The sequence below is a fragment of the Haliaeetus albicilla genome, chromosome 14, assembly GCF_947461875.1.
Source record: "Haliaeetus albicilla chromosome 14, bHalAlb1.1, whole genome shotgun sequence".
In the NCBI taxonomy this organism is placed as follows: Eukaryota; Metazoa; Chordata; class Aves; order Accipitriformes; family Accipitridae; genus Haliaeetus; species Haliaeetus albicilla.
In genome coordinates, this window is record NC_091496.1 from 7,752,878 (window position 1) to 7,772,683 (window position 19,806).

The 19,806-nt window shown below is 44.3% G+C and overlaps 2 protein-coding genes and 1 long non-coding RNA gene across 10 annotated transcripts in view; 2 read left to right on the top strand and 1 right to left on the bottom strand.

The window, feature by feature from the left end:
* The window catches only part of BEND7 (BEN domain containing 7), a 49,647-nt gene extending 38,312 nt beyond the window's left edge, over positions 1-11,335 (bottom strand). For 2 of the 7 annotated variants that reach the window (XM_069801640.1, XM_069801638.1), the window contains exons 1-2: positions 10,618-10,846; positions 6,592-6,675 (exon numbers count right to left, since the gene is read on the bottom strand). In XM_069801640.1, the coding sequence (XP_069657741.1) occupies positions 6,592-6,675; positions 10,618-10,678 (145 nt within the window). In that variant the 5' untranslated portion in view covers positions 10,679-10,846. The other 5 variants (XM_069801637.1, XM_069801636.1, XM_069801641.1 and 2 more) reach the window with 5 other exon arrangements.
* PRPF18 (pre-mRNA processing factor 18) overlaps positions 1-19,806 on the top strand; it is a 222,468-nt gene that overhangs the window by 181,978 nt on the left and 20,684 nt on the right. The gene's annotated exons all lie outside the window — the stretch shown is intronic.
* LOC138688936 (uncharacterized) lies at positions 11,110-13,129 on the top strand. Its single transcript, XR_011327714.1, has 2 exons — positions 11,110-11,343; positions 11,698-13,129. It is a non-coding gene; the product is annotated as an uncharacterized lncRNA (long non-coding RNA).

Here is a 19,806-nt window from a genome sequence, read left to right on the forward strand (position 1 = left end):
GCCAAAACACCTTTTTGAATGTTACATGGCATTCAAGTATTTCCTTCAAAGACAATTATCCTAGAAGGGAGATAGGCATCCCTTCTAGGGATCCACCAGGGAACTGATGGATGAAGTGGTTAAGCCACTATCCATCATATTTGAGAAGTTGGGAAAGTTCCCACAGACTGGAAAAGGGGAAACATAACTCCTATTTTTAAAAAGGGAAAAAAGGAAGACCCAGGGAACTACAGGACAGTCAGTCTCACCTCTGTGCCTGGCAAGATCATGGAGCAGGTCCTTCTGGAAGCTCTGCTAGGGCACATGGAAAATAAGGAGGTGATTGGTGACAGCTAACATGGCTCCACTAAGGGTAAATTGTGCCTGACAAATTTGGTGGCCTTCTACAAAGGAGTTACAGCATTGGTGGATAAGGGAAGAGCAACAGACATCATCTACCTGGACTTGTGCAAAGCGTTTGACACTGTCCTGCACGACATCCTTGTCTCTAAATTGTGGAGACATGGATTTGATGGATGGACCACTCGGTGTATAAGGAATTGGCTGGATAGTCGCACTCAAAGAGTCGCGGTCAACGGCTCTATGTCTGAGTGGAGACCAGTGATGAGTGGCGTTCCTCAGCAGTCGGTATTGGGACCGGTGCTGTTTAACATCGTCGGCAACATAGACAGTGGGATTGAGTGCAACCTCAGCAAGTTTGCCGGTGACACCAAGCTGTGTGCTGCGGTCGAAGTGCTGGTGGGAAGGGATGCCATCCAGAGGGACCTTGACAGGCTTGAGAGGTGGACCCATGCGAACCTCATGAAGTTCAACAAGGCCAAGTGCAAGGTCCTGCACATGGATCAAGGGAATCCCAAGCACAAAGGCAGTCTGGGTGATGAGTGGACTGAGAGCAGCCCTGAGAAGGAGGACTTGTGGGTGTTGGTTGATGAGAAGCTCAACATGAGCCGGCAATGTGCGTCTGCAGCACAGAAAGCCAACCGTATCCTGGGCTGCATCAAAAGAATCATGGCCAGGTCGAGGGAGGTGATTGTCCCCCTCCTCTGCTCTGGTGAGACCCCCCCCCGCAGTACTGCATTCAGCTCTGGGGCCCCCAACATAAGAAGGACATGGACCTGTTGGAGCAAGTCCAGAGGAGGGCCACAAAGATGAGCAGAGGGCTGGAGCACCTCTCCTAGGCTGAGAGCTGGGGTCATTCAGTCTGGAGAAGAGAAGGCTCTGGGGAGACCTTATAGCAGCCTTCCAGTACTTAAAGTGGGGGGCTACAGGAAAGCTAGAGAGGGACTTTTTACAAGGGCATGTAGTGACAGGACAAGGAGTAATGGCTTTAAAATGAAAGAGGGTAGATTTAGATGAGATGCAAGGAAGAAGTTCTTCACTGTGAGGGTGGTGAGGCACTGGCACAGGTTGCCCAGAGAAGCTGTGGATGCCCCATCCTTGGAAGTGTTCAAGGCCAGGTCGGATGGGGCTTTGAGCAACCTGGTCTGGTGGAAGGTGTCCCTGTCCATGGCAGGGGTGTTGGAACTAGATGATCTTTGAAGGTCTCTTCCAACCCAAACCATTCTATGAGTCTATGATTCTCAGCAAAAACTATACCTACATCAAACTGTAACTGTCAAAACTCAAGATATTTTTGTACAGTACAAGATATCTTGTACTGCAAGTGGTTCTGAAAGAGAAAATTGTGAAGGTCAGCATGGGAAAAATAGAGGAGCCATGTGCATGATTCCTTATCGGATCAAAGGTTTCCTAAATCACATGGAACGTTGTTGTGACTGTTCTGTGAATAATTTGAATCAGGCATCTGTGTAGCTAAATTGATGGGGTAAGCATGCATTTCTCAAATAAGTGACCCCCAGTCTTTGCTGGCATATAAGAACCTATACTGAACAAGTAACACAGGCAACAACACGCTTTGCAAATTAAAACCCTAAACCCCAAGTCAGCAGGGAGAGCAGTGGTCACGAACAATGTCAGAGGGTCACACAAGCAACATGAGTTATGGGCTGGGGACTTTGACTACCCTAAGCTAACATATAGGGACATTTAAGCTGTATTAGTTGAGGCATCTTAGCAGTGCTCTAAAATGCCATTTTAAAGCACTTGCCTATCTTTATGTCACCACACAAAGCACTAAGATTATAACTGCAGGAAAACTGGATCACCCTCAAATTAGACCCACTACTCCCAAACTAAGCATGGAAGTACACGGGTTGATTGACACCCCTGCCTACGACAAGACACAGAAAGTTAATAAGCATCACAAACACTAATATAAGAAAAGCTATTTGCAGAATCAAAACCTGGATCAGACCCTGAGACCACTCAGGCTTTGGGGCGTTATTTCTCTGGAAGCTGAATCAGCCTAGGTAGCCCAGTCACCACCACCACAAAATAACTCTTTTGAAGGGCTTGGTGAAACAGTTTCAAAACACCCAACAGGAGCAGATACAGAAGCCTAAGTTACACACTGTCATGCCACACCACAACAGCTAAATCACTCAGGAAAGGACAAGTGAGCAACTCCTCAATAAATGTATGTATTTATGGGGTCATATAATTAAAAAAATAATAATAGATATGCAACAACTTCCCCCCGTTCTTGGAAATATCCCAGGTCAAGATCATGCTTCAGCCCCAAAGGGAAATGCTTTACAAAGTTATATCATTGGAGAACGCAGATGCATAAAATAAACTTTTATGCAGTCTTAATTACAGAAGCTACTATTGCAACAATCAGACTTGGGATATAATTCTATTAAAAGTAACAAGTAACTTCACGGACTTGTGTTAAGTCAACTTTTTCTCTGTGAATAAATTGCAAAGGATATTATTTCTGGGACAGAATAAATTCTTGAAATTAGTGAGTAACTTATGCATTGCTCCCCTGCTCCAAGAACACATTATTTATTTTTACCATGACATAGCGAAGTTATTAATCTGCTGCCTTCTATTTCAACAATGCGAAATGCTGTAAAATGCACAGACACCTGCATTACAGTACATTTCAGTTCCACTTTATATCAGTCATAAACATCTCTGTTTTGGACATCTCTTCAAAACAAATGCTCCAAGCACACTGTGCGTAGCATTCGATTTTATGAAACTATAAAAGTTCTTCACTGTTAATTACACAGACAAATGTCTCATCACACATTTGATTACCAGGATAATATAATTAGTTTTCTACATTAACCTTTCAAACATAGAGCCTGAATTTCAAGTTGAAAGCATTGTAAAAACACTCAGTCTGGAGGTATATTATATTTCTGCTTTTTTGTGATGATAATAAAATATTAAGACTGAAAAAAACCAATGTGGTGTATGCAAAAGTTTTTTTTATAGACAAGCTAGGTTTAACCAGCATTGTCCACAAGATATGGGTGTACAGTCCCCTCATGGGCTTTTATTTCCAAGTCTGGGCTAGCAGCCCTGTGACAGAAGGTTTATGCTGATAACTGGTAAAAGCTGAAGTCAAGTCTGTCGTAAATCTTGTCCATATTTGAGGTTTAAGCACTTCACCCCGGGCTCTCTCCCTTTCAGGTCAAGCAGTCTCTCCTGGTATCAGATAACTAAGCCCTTCCCTTCAAAACAAAAGAGATGCCAGTCCTCATCTGCAAAACACAGTAACAATATTCCACCCGCCACCAGGAATTTTGTAAAGGCTGTGTTTACTACGTCCTTTCTCTAGAAAGACATGACTTCTTGCTTATCATCTTATCAGAACAAAGGACTGGAGGAGAGGACAAGCCACCACATCTCCCATTCCAACACTGCATCAGATGAGCAAACTTCCCAAGCTTACCACGCTCCATTGAAAAAGCAGTTGGACTTTGCACCATTGCAACCATCAGAGGTCACATCCAGTACCATGTTCCTCTAATTGTGCTGAAGCTTCCTCCAATTTTCAGCCTACATTTACACAAAGCCATGTTTTTTGCCCACCTGTGCTGGTGCAAAAAAGACCATCTAGGCTGTACAGGTCTTTCCTGACTTTTGATCCTTAATTTATCTGCATGTTAAACAAACTGGATTCTATTTACTCTAAAAGCTCCCCTCCTCTCAACAGTGCATCTCTTCAGTTTAAGTTCATCGTTCTCAACTATACAACCAAAACATATGCACATCTCTGATAAGCTTCACTTGTTTATATACATTTCACCTTTTCTAAAGGTAATAGCTTCAATGACGTATCTTAGCATTCATTCACATACTAAAGGCTGCATCACATTGAGGTTTCAACAGCTGATCCCATAGATCAGTTAAATTGGAGAACTAACCTAAACTGGAGAACAAACGTGATTCTAAACCAACAAGTTAGGAGTGAACATCCTTCTAGGATGAATTTTGGCATAAATCAAGTGAAGCAGCAATTACACCCTGAAGCTCATTATTAGTGGACAGGACACTGAGCTGGGAAAAGCGTTGTGATCGCACCATCCCTGAAGCACAATGAAAAATTACTCCATGCAATGTGAATTTTTTTAAAGGAAAGCTAGAATACCAAATGCCACTCATCCCAGATCCCTGCTGAAAGGTGGGAGCTCAGATTTTGAGTCCTTTCAGCTGAGTTCAGTCCCTGACACTGCTTTCCCTACATCTCAGATCAGTGCCTCTATCACTAGAAATCTGGATAGAAGTGGACACCAAAGTAACCTATTGAAAATAAAGTGGAGAAGGTCATGTGAGGTCTGAGTAACTGACCAAATTGAACCCAACCCCCAAGGACAAAAAACCAAAACCAAAACCTTAGTCTACAAATCTTGCATGGTCATATGTCATTCGGTCTTGTCAAAACCGACATGCTTGGAGGAAATCTGAAAGTTGGACACTCAGGACATCGTCAGGAAATAGCACCTTTTTCTTTTCATAGCAATCGAAGGTGGGGTCCCAGGACCACAACTTTGTGTTTCAGTACCTGATAAGGAAGATCCTTGATAGGACTCACATTCTTAACGGTCAAATTCTGACCAGCTCTTGAAATAGTTGAACTTTAGGCACTTAAATGCCAGAGCACATTCAGTCACAATGAAAAGCTGGGCACACTCAAAAAAAAAAAACCCCAAACAAACCCGAAAACAACACAGCCAAACCAAAATCAAAAATCAGTTGGTCTGACTCACAGCACAGATGTCAAAACACAGACACCTGCACATTCTTAGAAGCACCCTGGCTTAAGCAACTAGATGCTTAACTCCTGCCAAAGCTTTATCACGATTTAGGGTTGGAAGAGAAAGCATTCAAAATAAACTTCTAGTGGAACTCACTCCATCAGGTTTATCAGACTTCACCAAAAGTGCTTACAGAACACAAAACCCAAACACAAAGCACAGCAGCCACCTTTGCTTCTCCCTGGAAATGGGTGTAGGGAAGAAATAATTGCTCAAAATCCTAATTGCAAGAAGCTCAGAAGGCAACTTAATGTAGGTCTCACCCCCGTGTAAATATTCCAACCATCAGAAGATTCCACACTGCCCAAGACATCCTCCTGTTCTCTCCTATTTGCTGCTGACCTCTAGAAGAGGATGTGGCACTATGAATTAAGGAGACAAAGGCATTTTGCATGCAGATTGACTTCAGGTGCTGGCTGATTCACACAGTCAGGACCAATGCTTCTTGCTGGCTCCAGGGGGCAACACGCACAGACTACAGAAACCTTAAACCATCCTACAGAAATGTTTAGGCTCCTGGTGCAGTGAAGGACAGGCAGACACCCCCAAATTTCTTGCTCCAAAGGCACCTGCCTTCTCCAACACCTGAGCAAGGTGTCCAAGAGCTTGCTTTATACAGCAAGAGTCATTATGATAGCTCAAAAATCTGGCCCTTGCTCCTCTGAATTTGGCCTGCCAAATTTTTCCCAAGAGATGTTTTACCCAGGTGAGGTCGTAGATGTGACAGGAGGGGGCTGGAAGCAGGAAAGGAAGAAGCACTCTGCAGCTGAGGAGTTATATGGGACAAAAAGCACACAGACAGGAAAGGTAAAGGTTCCCTGATAACCAGTCCTATCATGCTGTAGTATATATCATGCTGCAGACTCTATATTACTTCTCTGTTTTCTTTACACATTTTTAACTGTTGATTTAATTTAATTTTGCCATGGCAGGATTAGCAGGCAAGCTACAGAGGTGAAAGGACATTACATTAAGACAGCACATTAATCCTCTATCCCACCCAAGGCAGAAGCAAAACCAAACAAATAGCAGCTTCCTGGAAATTGAATTTCTGTTATCCAGATGTCAAAGATGTAATACCCCAATTACACAAACTATTGCCAGTGAAGCATGCCAGCGAATATGCAATGTAAATGGGGTGAGCACAGAGCTGCAAAACTGCAGAGTCAGCATCTGGCTCTCTGAGTGAGTGATAATTAGCACTGTGTGTAGACACTAATAAACATTTATGTCTGAAATTACAACTTTTAGCAGTGTTAATAAAGGATATATTGGCAATTCGTAGAATAAAAGGGTCTTGAAAAGAACGTCATATTAAACAATGGCAGGCGCTTCCTGTGCTTGCACAGAGATTTTTTTCCTCCCTAATTGCAAATGGCCACGCTATGTTGCTCGGAAATTAATCAACACAAGCACATACCTAAAAAAACTGGTTGTGTTTCTTTGGTCTCCCCATTAACATCATTGCTGTAGTCAGAGATCTTATATATCTCATGATGGTAATCTGGAATGAAAAACGATAAAAAAAATTAGAACTCAAGTGATCTGGAAAAAATGAACACTGAACACATTGCTACAGTTTTACTACATAATTTATCAATATATCTGCAGTTTATTTCATGTACATCAAATTAACCACAGAAAATGTGCTCTGTATCAGCACCTCCTAAAAAAACTTTGCTCACACTGGAGAGACTCAGCTCAAATATTTCACAGATTTTAGGGAATAGCTACGCCTGCCCTAAATTACTGTGTTCATTTTCACAGCAAATTATCCCACCAGATGCCAATTATCTGGCTTCTTGCTTTACAGATGGAAAGCAGATTTATAATGAAATCTTTACCTTCCCAGAGACCAAGGGAAACTTTCAAACTTCACCTCAATCAGAAAATCAGCAACTTACATTAGGGCTGCATTGTTCAGCTATACTGACTCATATTGGTGTCACTGGCCTCTGAATTCTGAAGAAAGGAAGATCAGGGACACCTTAGGATATTCACCTACAGAAACTAATGTCTGTGATGACCCCTAGAATAAACATTAGCATCTCGTATTCAGAGATGTTACAGGATTAAAAAAAAAAATCACCATTGAATTTCTATTTCAAATAAAAGAATATTTTGCTGTGAAGGTCTCTGCTGTAATCCCACGCAGGTGTTCAGTAAAACCAGAGCTTTGTTTACATCTGTGTACAGAGGGAATAGTAAGTCCAAGAAAAAAAACCCCAAACATCTAAAGGCAGCTCTCCTGGATGCTATTTCTGACTCTGCTACTGGCACACACTTTGTCCTTCGGCAAATCACTCAAGACCAAACAATATATTCAGTGTCTTGAAACAGACACGTCCCCAGCTAACTCTTTTAATGCCCTCCCAGTTCTCAACACTCTCAGCTACTCTGTCCGTAAACTGGTTTTTACATTTACCTGCCTGTCCATAAACTGGTTTTAATGTTTACCTGCCTCACGAAAAAAAAAAAGCGAGGTAGAGATTAATGCGTGGAAGAGGACTTTGGGGGATTCACTTAAAAGGAACAACAGAAACGGAGGGCAGCATAAGCAGCTCCTCCTCCCACAAGCAGCACACCTGCACCTCTGACAAAACAGCTACAGGATCGGAAAAGTCTCCTGGAAGCCAAACTTTTTTGTTATGTGCTGTTTATTTGTACAGCACGACTGTCTTGAGGGCGCAAGAGGAGGTACAACCCAATAAGTAAACTAGAATTGAGCCTAACACAGCGACGCAAAAGAAAGAAAAGGGCCTGGAAAGAAAACGATGGGAAAAAAACCACAACAGGGAGTTGGAGAGGTCAGCGACAAGGTGCTACACAAAGGGTTCCTCTACCTAGCGAGCACGCCCAGCAAGTGAAACGGGTAAAGGTGAAGTTTGAGATATGACATCAAGGAAGTAAAGGCTCCTTTCATAACACTAAAACTACGGGAATTATGCTGACTGCCTTCCATGGTCATTAGCTGTCCCGTAGAGGAGGGGGAGTGATGGAGCAGCTTGGTGGGCACCTGGTGGCCAGCCAAGGTCAGCCCACCACACTCTGCCTTTTCATCCTCTCAAGGGCATCCAAGATCTGCTGGGAGTGAGTACGTGAACACTAGGAATTAAATGACTTACAGACTCATGGTCCTTAGATATATAGATTACATGTGGTTTCTTCTCTAGCGCTTCCCTCCGTACATCCAGCTGGTCACAATATTCTTCTGATCTACAGCTGCTGCCTTAAAGTCACCACATTTCACCCCAGAGGCAGCTACATTTTAGTGCAGGAATGGACTTCCTCTCGATCTGGTCATTATCGATCATCTCAATAAGGTGCTCTGAAGTTTTTTGGGGGACAGAATAAGCACTGTACAGGCACACATCGTTAACAGATGGTGTGTTACCAACGAATTGACACAGCCTACCCTTTTCTCTTTGGTTTCCTTCTTCTGCCTCGGATGTCACAGTCCAGGCGCTGTGAAATCCATATCAATTTCACAACAGTAAACATTAAACTGTGACATTATGGAATGACTCCTGCAAGAGGCAAAGGCCAATTACAAGAGACAACTATTTATACATAATTATCTTTCTAATCAACTGTGATAGAAAAAGAGTATGCAAGTGCAGACTCACACGCAAAATATGATTTTTATCTCCTCCATTCTCGAAGTACAAAGACATAATTTTCTCTCTAGGATGTGTTTTTAGGTTAGCTTTCTATTTGACTTTCCACGTCCAAAACGAGACCCCAGATAAAATAAGAATTACTAATGATGTACCATCAAAACTGACTTTACCTATTAAAACAAGGTTAAATAGATTGTCTTGTACATCGAGGCATATCTAAACCTGTAACGAGTGACAACTGAGAACTGGCAAAATAGTCGTCTATTTCTGATAGTACACATACTTTCTTTACAGCTCCACTAGGACAGAAATAAAACCATGTCTTCAATTTCAGTTTTGCTTTTCCACGTTTCACTTTCACCCCCCCAAGCTCCAGCCCAGTCCTGCACTAACTCTGCCTCCGAGTTGGGAGCATGTTTGATATCAAAACCCCACAAACCAAACCTGTTCTCCGTAGAAATTAAACCCTTGATAGGTTTGCTGATGCATACAGACCTCCAATACGTTTCAGACAAGTCTGACGGGTCACTGCCCCTCTAGTTTTTAACAGAGTATGTGCGATGCTCCAGACGCCCTTACGACGATACAGCAGTCGTTATTTACTACTGCTACCAAGTAAGTTTATGTCCATCTTCAAATTTCTTTGCATTGAACATGCTTTTGCCGAGCGCCTGCGAAGAGATCGCTCTTCAGACAGCAAGTCTTGACACTCGCGTGTGTGTGTGTCCCCTTTCCCAAGTGTGACATTACACCCAAGCAGTCACCTGCCTTGAACTTGGCATGCAGGACACACACGGCGTTTCATGGAGATATTCCCGTCCAATACTTGGAAACACAAAAGGAAAAAAGATCTCAAGTCAAATCCATCAGGGCAAAAAGATCTTATCAGACGGAGAAGGGATAAAGCCCCAACCAAAATAAATCCCTACGGCTGGGAAGTCCACCTGTTAAAATGCCTACCAGCGCCTTATCTTTTTATTATTTATTATTTAAAAAAAAACCCCAACAACAAGACTGAAACACAGAGCTGTGCTTCTTTCCCGACATGAATCCAAATTATCCCCCCCTGTGATCTCTTTTAAAATACCTTCTTTTCCAAAAGCAAACACACCCCAAGCGAACAAGTTGCACGCCAGCGGCTCTCCCCTGCCCACGTACAATTAATCAGCTGCATGGATTTTTAATAAAGCAACCTCTATTCGGCTTTTCTTTGAAACACGCGGACGTTCGCAGTCAAGGGGAGGAAAAAAACCACCCAAAACACAATAAATCCACAGGAGTTGAATACTAAGAAGGTCCGTCGCTGCCCAAGTGTCATTATTTTTTGCTCGCTTCCCGATTTTACCTTGCCTCCCCCCCCCAAGCAGGATTTACCACGAAACACGATCCAACTTTATTTTGTGCAAGATCTGCCTGGGAAAAAAACAAAAAAACAAAAAAACAAAACACAAAAACCCCACCAAAAAACCACGTCCACCTTTTCGGGGATGGTTTGGGGGAGGTTTGTTTTTGCAACACCACGTACCACACATGCAAAAAGAATAATTTTAGGGGGAAAAAAAAGAAAGAGGAAAGAAGGGTGGTTAAAAGAGAAAAAAAAAAACCAAATAAAAGGCGTGCGATGGTTTCGGGGAGTTCGACCAGAGGATTGCGGAGTTAAATAACAGCGGCGGGGAGGGAGAGGCGATCCCGGGGAAGCGGGAGCCCAGGCGTTTCATAACGCCCCGCTCCCCCCCGGTGCAAAAGTCGGGGCTGCCCCCGGCGAAGGAACAAAGCCCGGGCCGCCCCCCCCCGCGCCCGCCGCCCCCCGCCCGCCGCCGCCTTACCTTCGTTGATCAGTTTAAAGCTTTGGGATTTCCTGCTTCTCTTCCTCTGGGTGAACTCCATGGTGCGGGCAGGAAGGAGCGGGGCGGCCGGGCGGCCACCCGGCGGTGGCGGTGGCAGGACCAAGGTCCGTCTCTTTAATCAGCAAAACACGCGGGGGTTGGGAGACGGCGGCGAATAAAGGGATCCGGGACAAGTTGGCTCCGTTCTTCCCCCCCCGCCCCCCCGCCCTGCCCCTTACCTCACGCCCCAAACTTTGAGGGAAAGCGGGGTGCGGCGGGGGGAGCCCCGCGGGGGCGATGCCGGGCAGCGCCGCCGCCGCCTTCCCCCCCGCCGGCTGCGCGGCCGCGGCCCGGCGGCGAAGGGCGGCCCGCAATGGCTCGCCGCCGGCTCCGGGACCCCGGTGCCACCTGCTGGGGGAAGGCGGCGCGCAGCCCGGCGCGCCCCGCGGCGGTTCCGCCAGCCCCGGCCATAAGCCGCCACCCCGAAAGCCAAGCCCGGCCCGGCCCGTCACCACACGACACGACACGCCGCGGGGAAGGCTGAGCCGGCGCCGCCGGGCCCCGCCGCGGGGGCGGCGGAGAGGGGGGCTGGAGGGACGAGGGGGCTGAGAGGGCAGCGCCATTTTGTGTCCCCCTCTCCCGCCGCCTCCCTCCCCCGCTCCCTCACACGCACCCCCGCTCCGGGCACTTGCGTGCTCTCCCCGCCGTGCCCCGCCACCGCCACAGGTTGCCCTTCCCGCCTCGCCCCCCGGGAAGGCGCTGCGGCTCCCCGGCGGGAGCGGGGGGTGCCCGGCCGTGAGGGAGCGGCGGCCTCTCGGTGCGGCCTTGCGCCGCCGCCGCCGGGCGCTCGGGGCCGCTTCTCTGCCCGCGGGCCCCGCCGGTGGCCGGTTCCCTTGGGGGGGGTTGCCGAGCGGGGGGAACTCTTCGTCTTTAGCGGGACCGGAGACGTTCCCGGGCCGAGGTCCGGCGGGGATGGGGTTGAACTTGGCGCCGGTGGGGCCGCGGCGTGCGGAAAGTAGGCGAAACCCAGAAACGGGGGCTTGGCTGACGCTAACGGCTGCTTGTTACCGTCTTTTACAGTCGTTATCGCAATAACGTGCCCGCTTGCGTCGGGGACCGAGGCCTGGAGGAGCGCGCTGACCTGCCGGCCGGGCCGAGGGACGCCGAGCTTCGCCCGCGTTGGCTGAGCGTGGGTCGCCGTAGCAAGAGGGAGAGAGTCTCAGTTCTCCGGAGGAGCGAGACTTAGGGCGTCTGGCAACCTTCCGATGGTCACCAGGAGGTCACCCTAGCCACACGGGTGGCCCAGACGCGGCTGAAATTAGCGCTTTGATTTATTCACCACTTGACGCCTTCAGCCATACTTCCCGTTCGCTTACTGCGCTAAATTCGTTGCTGGTGTAGCTTTTTTTTTTTTTTTTTTTTTTACAGTCAAGAGTGCTTTTGCCTGTTGCCTGTAGAGGAAGGACCCAGGTTTTACAGTTCCAACTACCGATAACTGAAAACACAGCTCCCGATCATCATCTTGTGTTTTACGTGTAGTCAGGCTGTGTTTTGACAAGGAGAAGAGTATGTGATACTTGCGTACGCCTACTCGAACAGATGCAAATGCAGATCTTCCCTTGGTTTCCTCAGAGTACCCAGGAGAATCCCATTCATGGCTCCAGTAATATTGACTGGCCCTATCACTTGGAATAGTGACATAAAATTAGTAAGAGGAAAGCAAACTGAATATTAACAATCGTGATTCGTGCCCCGACTGTGTGCATAGACACAGTCAGACCTGAATTCTCTTGTGCGAGGTGCTGTCCAAATGCCACACAGGGTATACCTGGTTCCGAAAAGCAAAATCGGGAAATAGGCTTAATGGTGAAGCAATATCAGAAAATATGCCTAATGGTAAAATTTATTAGACTCTGGAAAATTAAATTCATGAGGGAGGTTATGGAAACCTCACAGATTGGGTAAGGGTGTAATTTTCTATTAAATTGCTAAGTGGAAAATCCCAGAGGCAATCAATATGCTACTTTTGGAATTTTCCTAAACTTTGCTGTAAGACTTTGTGAAAGGAAACTGGGCTAATGTACTATTTAAAATCCTGCATTCTATATTTTTGGGAGGATGCTGAAGCAGCAAAGGTAGATGGATGTCATATGCTGTTTGCTAAATTGTGTGGGTCCAATTAATCTCTGGTAGAGCACAGTGAATTCAGGTCTGAAATGCAGCAGCAGCATGCCTAAATTTTGTGTACAAAAGGAGTATTTTCTCTTTCCCCCTTTTTTTTTTTCCAATCCCCAAACAGTCTGCTGATTCCTGTCTGCTAACTTTATTTACAAGACTTAGAGCATTGCTGAAACTGTTGTGTTTGACTCTCATCCTTCCTGGGACAATAGGAGAATTTTTATAAAGCATAAGGCCTTCATTTACTGTTCAACTCACATGATAGGCTTTATCCTGCATTTGCCAAAGGAATGTGCTACAAAAATAAAAAGGTCTTTTCTGTTTTCCTCCGCTACTCAATTTTGTGAAACATTTTGGGGTATAATTTACGAAAAAGTGATGGCAGTCTTTTATCAGCTGCTCTTTTTCTCCTTTTAGTTCTTCCTTCTCTGGGTTGTATTTTTTTTTGCTTAAAGGGACACTCATGATTTGAAATGACATTTCAGTCTGAATGCTACATACTGCGGTTTCAAGTAACGTTTTACGAGAGTTAGCACATCCCCTTTTTCATTAGTATTTCTCATTTTGCTCCTTGGGAATTAGAGAGATTCATTCTTTTCTACATGCAGAATAAGCCTGACACTGCAAGCAGGCCTAATTATGCTTACTCAGATGAGTAAATCTTGCAATTTTCATTTATGAAAATATTAGCTGATTTGGATACCTGGGCCCTGATCCTGTCATCTCATCTGCATAAAAGTGAATTAGAAACTAGGACGAGGTGACTTCAGGTCAAAGTCTTCTACTTATCCACACAACATGCAGGAGGATCTGGTAGCTGAAAACCAAGCTTGCCGTCCCGTGCTGCTAATGTTTCTCAGCCGTGACTTAAAAAAACCTACTTCAAGAACTCAAAGGCTCCCATGTACACTAAGTTGTGAGCCTGTTGTGGGGCATTTTGGGGTGGGTATCCTACAACGGGACTCAGACCATCTGCTCATTTGTCACGGGCCACCATCGCATTATTCTAGCTGGAGAAACCGGGAGATGAAAGTCGTCTTTATTCCATTAGAATGGCTGCCTTGTGTCACCCTACATAGTCGCCGGCTGCATCGCTGTGGCAGCCAAGTGACTTAGGATAAAGTGCACTGGCTCCAAGAGGCAGTCAGCTTTTAATTTCATCTTCTATTTCAGTTAACATCTCAGTATTGGATTGTTATTATTACATATTAAGAACCCGTAGTTCCTTTTTTCTGGTGAAAATACAGAAAATTCAGAGCATTTTGTATATATTCATGAATAGTCGCAAAGTCTTTCCTCAGTCAAACCGTTAACCGAGGAATGTGTTTTTCAAAATGCCATGAAATTAGCCAACTAAATAAGGGCTTTATCTTGCAATATATCCCAAGTCAGTATGATTATTCCTGACTATTTCCTTGTTACCATTTTATTATGCTGCAAGTTACTTTCAAAATATCCCTTCCCCGTTCTAACTGATACTAATTTTCCCAACACTTTTCTGGTGTGTAAAATGCTTTTTTTTTTTTTTCATTTCAGATGCTAGATCATGAGCTAAGCAATTAAATATAATTAATCTAGTAATACTTCAGTATTAACAGCAGCAGTGCTCTTCACATCAGGATGCCCCAGACTACTTCTTTGCTTCCACGCTCACAGGTGTGTCCAGTTAATTACAATATTTTGATTATTATTCAGAAAGTAGGATGGTGTAGGGCAAAGAAGACTGAAGAATCCTGGAGTTGAGGAGAATTATACGGGTGTACTAGGAGCGCCTTCAGCTTTTCAGTTGGAAAAATTATACTGAAAAAAGTCTCACAGACTTGATGATTTGATCTGATGCTTCACGTCTAATGTCAAGGGATCCATGTGAGGCCAGGTGAAGTAGGAAGAGGTTGCCGACTGTCAGACTAATAGTGCCATGATTACTACTTGTCTTGGAGCCTGAAGAAGTTCAGTGTGGTATTAGGAAGCAGGAGAAGGGTGAAGAGGTAAATTGGAGACCAGGAGCTGCATAGGTGACAGGTTAATAGGTTAGCTGTTTTGGTTAGTTATGTGTAATGAATGTCCTTGAGGATTTTATAAACCAGTAGCGTTTTTCCCTTGCAGGTTTCCAGTGATGTTTTTGTAGGCAGTACTTTTTCTCAGCTCCTGACTTGACAATAGGTCACGTTGATTATGTGTTGTCTTACTACAAACCTTCCCTTTCAGGAGGCTTTCATGTTGGCGTATCCAAGGACTGGGTTATTACAGAGCTGGGTTTCTAGAAGTTCTGAAGAAGTCTGAAGCTAGGAGTGCAGTTTAAGTTGTTTTCTGATCCCCCTTAAGTTTTTCCTGTACCATTTCAGTTACAGTACTTGACATCTTATTATGTCTCTATCCTTACTCTCTTTTTCCTTTGGGACACTATTTTGAAATGGCTTCTTGTCCATTCTGCTGCTTCTGAATCTTCCTCATACAAATTTAAAAGAAGAAACTGCAGGATGGACCAATGTTTTCATCTGTTTGCCAGCTCAGGGAGACCAAAACATTCCAGAACTGTTTCAACAATAAAGAATATAACTGAAGCTACGTACAAAGTGTTCTTTGTGTGTGTGGTTACAAACCCTCTGTATATTTCTGTATCAGAATGCAAACTCCAATTTGACTGTAAGGCTGGGCTTTTCCTCCCCTCTGTCATTTTATGTGTAGCTTGGACTAAGACTGCAAGGAAGGGCAGTATAGTCTAAGAGTCAAAGTTTGATAGTCACCCACTCTGATCAAATACTTGTAGGATAATTGGATAGTAAGGTATTAACTCTCCCCTAGGACAAAACAGTTTTCAGATTTGAATTGTGGGAGGAGTGGGTGGGGAGACCGAGGTGTCTAAGCAACAGATGTGGTTGGAGGATAGAGAAGAAAAAGTCCCAACAACGCTTTTATGAAGGCTAACGTGGAAGAGGAAAAAAAGTCTGCCCACATACATGCATGTCCTGTGGTTCTCTGCAACATGGAGAAATCATAAGCTGCACAAATTGTGCCCTGCATCTCACTTACAACCCAAGCTGCTTCAAGGGAACCGAGGGCAATGTGAGTAGGTCTCATTATTTTGCTAGAACTTTGGTTTTTGTGCTATATAAAGAGTAATAGTGCTTAGAAATCTTAGTCTGGATGTGTCTTTGCATCACTACCACCTCTGTCTAAAGCGATGAAGTGTAAAGGCACACTGGCATTCTAGGTAAGGGCATGTTTGAGCTTTGGGTAGTTCAATAGTCGGTGTTAATCATGGGAGCCTGAGCACAGACAGGGTAAGCAGTCCCATTTCTGATGAACGCTACCAGCACAAATTGCGGCAAGCTCAGCTCAGGGTCCAGCAGCCCAGTGACTCCCCCGGTAGGAAGAGTTCAAAGAGGGTTATGCTAGTAATCATACCTGCATTTTTGTGTCAGTTTGCTTCAGTCACAGCAGCTGAAGGCAGATGTAAGAATGCAGCAATGGAAAGAGTCAATCACAGGGGCTATGGATGGAAAACAGATGCAGAATCAGCTGCAGGAACAATAGCATTTAGCAACATTAGACAGCTCCTTGAGGCTGCAGGTTGAAGCAGCCCAGACAACAGCCATCCTCCTTTTAAGTCCTGACCGAGACTGATGGGGGGACATTATGCTGTGCCTCCCTAGCCCAGCCTTCTCGCCGTTCCCAGCTTGCCAAAGGGAGCTGCTCTCTGTGTCTTGATTCTGCCTTGATCCTCTTCCGTTTCTCCTGCTACACATTAGTAAATGCACTTGCACTAAAATCAATGGGAGTTTGAAAACTAAAAGTAATGTGTGCTTTGGTATGCTACTAATCCACTTATTTGGATCCTCTTACTGCTCCTCTGGGCTGTCCTGATCCTCTCTATCAGCCCACCCAGCTGCTCTGATCTGCTCTCTAAACTTCTGCCGTGGCTATATTAGCATCCCTGTCAGCTCACAGGGCTGCTGCCTCGATGCCTTCAATCCCCTCTCCCAATGAGAGCCTCTCTACTAAATTATAATCCTTGTAGCTCAGAATACTGATGCAAGCTAAAATGAATTCATGAAAAGTTGCTGCGGCTCCTACTAAGATGTTCCATTTCCCTAAATGTTTTCAAACAGTACTTACATTTCAGGCTGGAGAAATAGCTTAAGACACGTTCATAACCACCTGCCTGCTTTTCAGTTCTAAAAAATGAAATTTCATTGCAAGCTACAATGTTGTTCAAAATCTACTCACACATGCACTTTTTAAAGGGAGATTATGTGAATTTAATATCTGTGTCAGGCTGGAGACTGACAACATCTGAAAACGATGCTTTTGTTCAGCAGTAAGATATATGCAGCAGCATTTTCATTAATGTGGCCCCCCCTGGATTTACCCTCAGGGATGTGTAGATACTGATGACTCCATTACCCATTCAATCCTTGACCTCTCTGCTAAGGCAGCTAATGCACCTGAATGGGTATTTTCTCTGAGATGGACACATCCTGCTGGGATCAAACTGACAACACAGAAGTATGATCATTTAGTAACAACTTTGAGAGATTTCTTGCCTGGGTTGAATAGAAGCAAACAAACTCAAACTTAGAAATACAATACTTCACGCTCAACCATTTCTCTTCTGTACACATAAAAATAGAAGAAAAATATATGTTTTTATGAGCTTTTCTGCCATCCAGCGAGATCTGTTTGGCGTTTGGGGGGTGGTGGTGTTTCTGTTATGTTTATTCACCTATAATTTGAATACAACTAAAATGTCTCAAAAACAAGGGTTGTGAAGTATAGACCTTGCTTTGGGGAAGGCTGAGGAGAGAGACAATTGTATGGATCTAAAACTCAGTGCATGGCATTTGACAAACCAGTCTGCATTTGCAGGGATTAGTCCTGTTACTGCATCTTTCCTGGAAGGAGTTTGCACTACAGATATCCAAACAGCAGACTGATCCTGAGAGTAAGTATGGTCCCTGCTTAACATCATTGGCCCTATACTGCTGAAATGCTAGAAGGAACATCTACAGAATATCAACAAAAAAAGCACAGTGTGATCATTTTCCTGTGAGGTGTTTTGAATTCTTTAACAGTCAGTCACAAATGGCCACTACTGTCAAAAGAGCATGGTCTCCCTAGTGACATCTTGGGACTGATTCATAAGGGGCTCTGATGACATGATGCCATAAGCTGAGTTACCAATACTGTTTCCTGAAACAACAAAATTTTCCTCAGACATCTCTTGTACCAGCCAGTTTGGCATTAATTAGCTGTTCTTAAATGTAAAGCTTTTTAGAAGCAATAATGAGTTTTTACACCACCTCAATTTTACAGATAGTAAAGCTGCTGGGATAGGAATTGACCCATGCATCCTTTAGACAACCTAAACAATTGACCTAAATATTCATTTATCAAAACCAGAGGATAATTATCATTCAAACAGTTATTTCAAGCATGTTTCTAAAAGCCACACTAGCCTTACTGACCAGTAACATCCATATGGATGTCACTACTTTCTGAAGTATTTTAACAGTGCATTAGAGAGGTCTGTCCTAGCACACAGGAACTGTAGGGGTTGACTTACCACAAGAACTAATCAAGCGATACTTTGAAAAGCAAATAAAATCAAATTAAAATGCCACGTGTTTCTTTTACCCCTAACAATGCACAGATGTCATACCCTTTTGAAGACTTCTGTTTCTTAGAAATTCTGGGAACTTTTTTCTGCTGTTGCCTCACCTGTGAGCTTTTCTTGTCTTTGCAGTGGCTTTTGGACACCTGTGGTGGAGCACTACCCCCCACTTCTTCCTCAATCTTCCCTCTGGCTGAATGTTTCTCAGTCTGTGACCTCCTGGAGATTGTGCGCTACTGTGTAGGCAGTTCTGAAAGGTAAATAAGAAATAGCAAGTCTAGTATGAGTGACTTAAATTCACTAAATGGAGGGGATGGGCACATCCCCAATGCAAGAATTGTAGAGAAGTGCAATTTGCAAACCTTAGCAGAAGTGCTACCATGCGTGCTTGGAACAAATTGTCATGCATGCAGAGGTGACCTGTGGATGTGACAAGTCAGAGATACCTGTAAACAAAGTAAACGTGGGGGCAAAGAATAGGGAACTGGATGGGTTAATCCCTTCCAAAAAGTTAAAGACGGCTTTAATAAATGAAGAAAAGAGTGAGACTGGATGTGGAGCTCCCTTTGCCAGAAGTGGACTTATTTAGTCATGGTATAAAGGCAATTTTATCAAATGTCTTTTTTTTGTTATAGTATTTTGAAGATGAATAAAAGGAACTGTGTACCTATCTGAAAAAGGTTTCCAAGAGTGATCTGTGCCCTGTGTTACTTGAAATGAGTTCTTCTGCAATCTCGGTCAGCTGCAAGGCATCAGTTCTGCCTCCTGTGTGCAAGTGAAAGCATACGCTGGCTGAGCTGGGGTTTTCCCCTGTTTTAATATCAAATAGAAAAGTGAAACTGGATACCCATAAAGTATTGAATACAACCTGAAAACAGCTAAATATAAACTGAATACAACAACTGAGTGCAACCAAAATCATTCTGATCAGCTTTACCACTTCAGCAAATAGATGACATCTGGGTTGAGTGAAACGATGTATTTCTGAGCTGCCTTCCATAATCTTCCTGTAAGTTGACATTTGGCTTGCAGCAGATAAAGCTGAGCAATCACTTAATCATCAAGAAATTGGAATGAAACACCTCGTGTATGTTTTAAGCTTGTATTTCTATTACTTACAAGGCTCTTATGAATGTTCCAAGAGTTTGAGTAACTTCTAGATTTCCCTTTTCAGTCTTGATTTCATATGGAATGTTGTGAAGTGAATCACTTCAAAGCAGCTTTGTGGTTAACTCTGTGGGGTTGCCCAGAGGTCTGTGGGAACCTGGATCTAGGAAAAACATGGGTAACATTAATGATTCCAGACCCAAGCTCAGTTGCAATGAGCTCTCAAGACTGCAAGTGGTTTTGGGAGAGCTTAACGGCCTGGCTACAGCCCTGACAGCAAATATAACATT